This window comes from Rhea americana, unplaced genomic scaffold (genome assembly GCF_003343005.1).
Source record: "Rhea americana isolate MKP2758 unplaced genomic scaffold, rheAme1 scaffold_120, whole genome shotgun sequence".
Taxonomy (NCBI): Eukaryota; Metazoa; Chordata; class Aves; order Rheiformes; family Rheidae; genus Rhea; species Rhea americana.
The window spans coordinates 3,650-5,684 of NW_028185262.1; the positions used below are offsets into that span (position 1 = coordinate 3,650).

General features: G+C 60.1%; 1 protein-coding gene across 1 annotated transcript; it reads right to left on the bottom strand.

Moving 5' to 3' along the window:
• Positions 1 to 6: 6 nt before the first annotated feature.
• ARPC4 (actin related protein 2/3 complex subunit 4) lies at positions 7 to 2,034 on the bottom strand (the record flags this gene model as incomplete). The annotated part of the gene is made up of 5 exons (XM_085324617.1): positions 7 to 172; positions 721 to 891; positions 1,034 to 1,129; positions 1,212 to 1,323; positions 1,901 to 2,034. Coding segments are annotated over 5 exons (519 nt in total), but the record flags the coding sequence as incomplete, so codon positions are not given.
• Between the last annotated feature and the right edge of the window lies 1 nt (position 2,035).

The following is a 2,035-nucleotide window of genomic DNA, read 5'->3' on the forward strand; positions in this document are numbered from 1 at the left end:
CACCGAATCCTCGCGCCCGTCCCTGGGACGGCGCCGCGCGCCCCGCGGACGGCTCCGTGGCATCTGGCGGCTCCTCTCTTCCGCGGGCGGCGAGGCCGGGCTGCGGCCGGCCTCGCGGGGCAGCGGCGCAGGAACGCGGGAGAAGCAGGGAGCCCAGCACCACGGCTCAAAACTGCGAGGCAAGAAGGGAAGGCAAAGGCTGCTGACCGCCTGCTCCTCGAGCGCTCGCCCTTCCGTCCCGCGCCCAGCCCGGGATCCGCGCTGCACCAAGGCAGCCTCGAGTCACGTCTAGCTGATTAACGGGGACACGGAGACTAACGATAATTGCCACTAAGCACGGCCCAAATTGTGGGGCTCCGCGCTCACCTCCCTGCCCTGGGGCCTGCACACCTCATCTCAGCCGTCCGTGTCCCACAGCTGCTGCTTGAGCTCCAGCAGAGCACCAGCGTGTGGGCGGCCGCACAAGGCCGGCATCTGGCACTGCGCTCCTCTCTCACTGAGGAAGGAGCAAAGCGGGTACTAGCTCTTCCTGGTTTCCCCATCCAGCTCCCCAAACGGTTCCCCTGCCTCAGAGGGCACCTTCCCAAGGGGCTGCTGCCACCTGCCCCACAAATGGGGACAGCCTGGGGCCAGGCGTCTGCCTGCTGGAATCAAGGCAGGCTTGAGCTCTACCCCGCTCCAGAGATGTGGGAACCGTCGCCTCCCGCTTTAGAGCCTCACGTTCTTGAGGAACTCCTCTGCCACAATGCGAGCCCTGGCATTGACAGACAGCTTCATCTCACTGATCTCCTTGTCGATCTCCTCCATGAAATGGATCACAAAGTCGACAAGCTTGTGCTTGTACATCTGCTCTGTGTGGAAGTTTGTGATCAAAAAGCTGATGTCGTAGCCCTGGGGAAGAGAGAAGTGGCACAAGCAGTTAGCACGCCAGTCTCATGGCTTCACATCCTCATTCTGCTCTGGAGACCCTCTGTTCTTGGCAATACCAAAAGCGCAGCAGGATGCTGCTCTGCAGCTCCCCAAGTCACCTCACCTCCACAGGCTTCCTGCGCAGAATGAAGAAGTTCTCAGCCCGCATCATCATAAAACGCATGAATTTATGGCACAAGATCTTCTCAATCTCATCAGCCTGCGGAGAGAAAGCAGAAGTGAGGCTTCCTCCAAGCAACGCACAGCCAGCCAGCCTGTTCCCTCTCCTCCCACCAGCTCACCTGTTTCACTGCAATGCTGACTCGAACAGAGTTAATGGATCCCTCAATAAGAACTTTCTCTTTCTCATTCCTGCTGATGATCACTGGCTGCAGCAGCAGCTCTTTGCTGCTCCTGCAGATACAAGAGAAGTTCAGGACTGACTAACAGGGGAATATTTGCTGGGCACACAGGGTAAACGAGCAAGGAGATGTGGGAATCACAGCCAGCGCAGACCCTCGGGAGTTTTATTTTCATGCGCCTACATGACACTTTCCACCTCCTGGATGCGTGCATCACGAAGGCAGACTTCCCCTACCCTCCAGCAGCATCCATATGTGCACACCCAATATATAGTGCACAGTCCCCTCATGTTGGGCACAGACATGCTAAGCAAAGGAAACAGCGACTAGACAGGATTGCTTTCTGATGTGAAGACCCCAGCAAGAGTTTACTCATACTGGTATATGAGCACAGGGCTCAGATAGGCTTAGGGCAACAAAACCAGAGCAGAGACCATTCTCCCCGTGCACTAAAGCCGTGCTGGCAGTGCCGCAGTGCGAGGGCTCCCCAGGGACACGCTGGCCCCGGAGTCCAGCAGAGGCAGGGCAGCAGCTCGGGGGCAGCTGCCCCCTTCTCTGCCCCCCCCACCCCCCGGGGCAGGCAGGGCGGAGGGCCCGAGCGGAGCGGAGCGCAGCTGCCCCGGCCCTACCTGACTTCCACCTCGGGCTTGTTGTGGCGCTCCACGACCTGCGAGGAGAAGTTCTCCAGGCACAGGGCAGCCTGCAGCGTGGCGCGCACCGCGTTCAGGTACGGGCGCAGCGTGGCGGTCTGCGGGGACACGGCG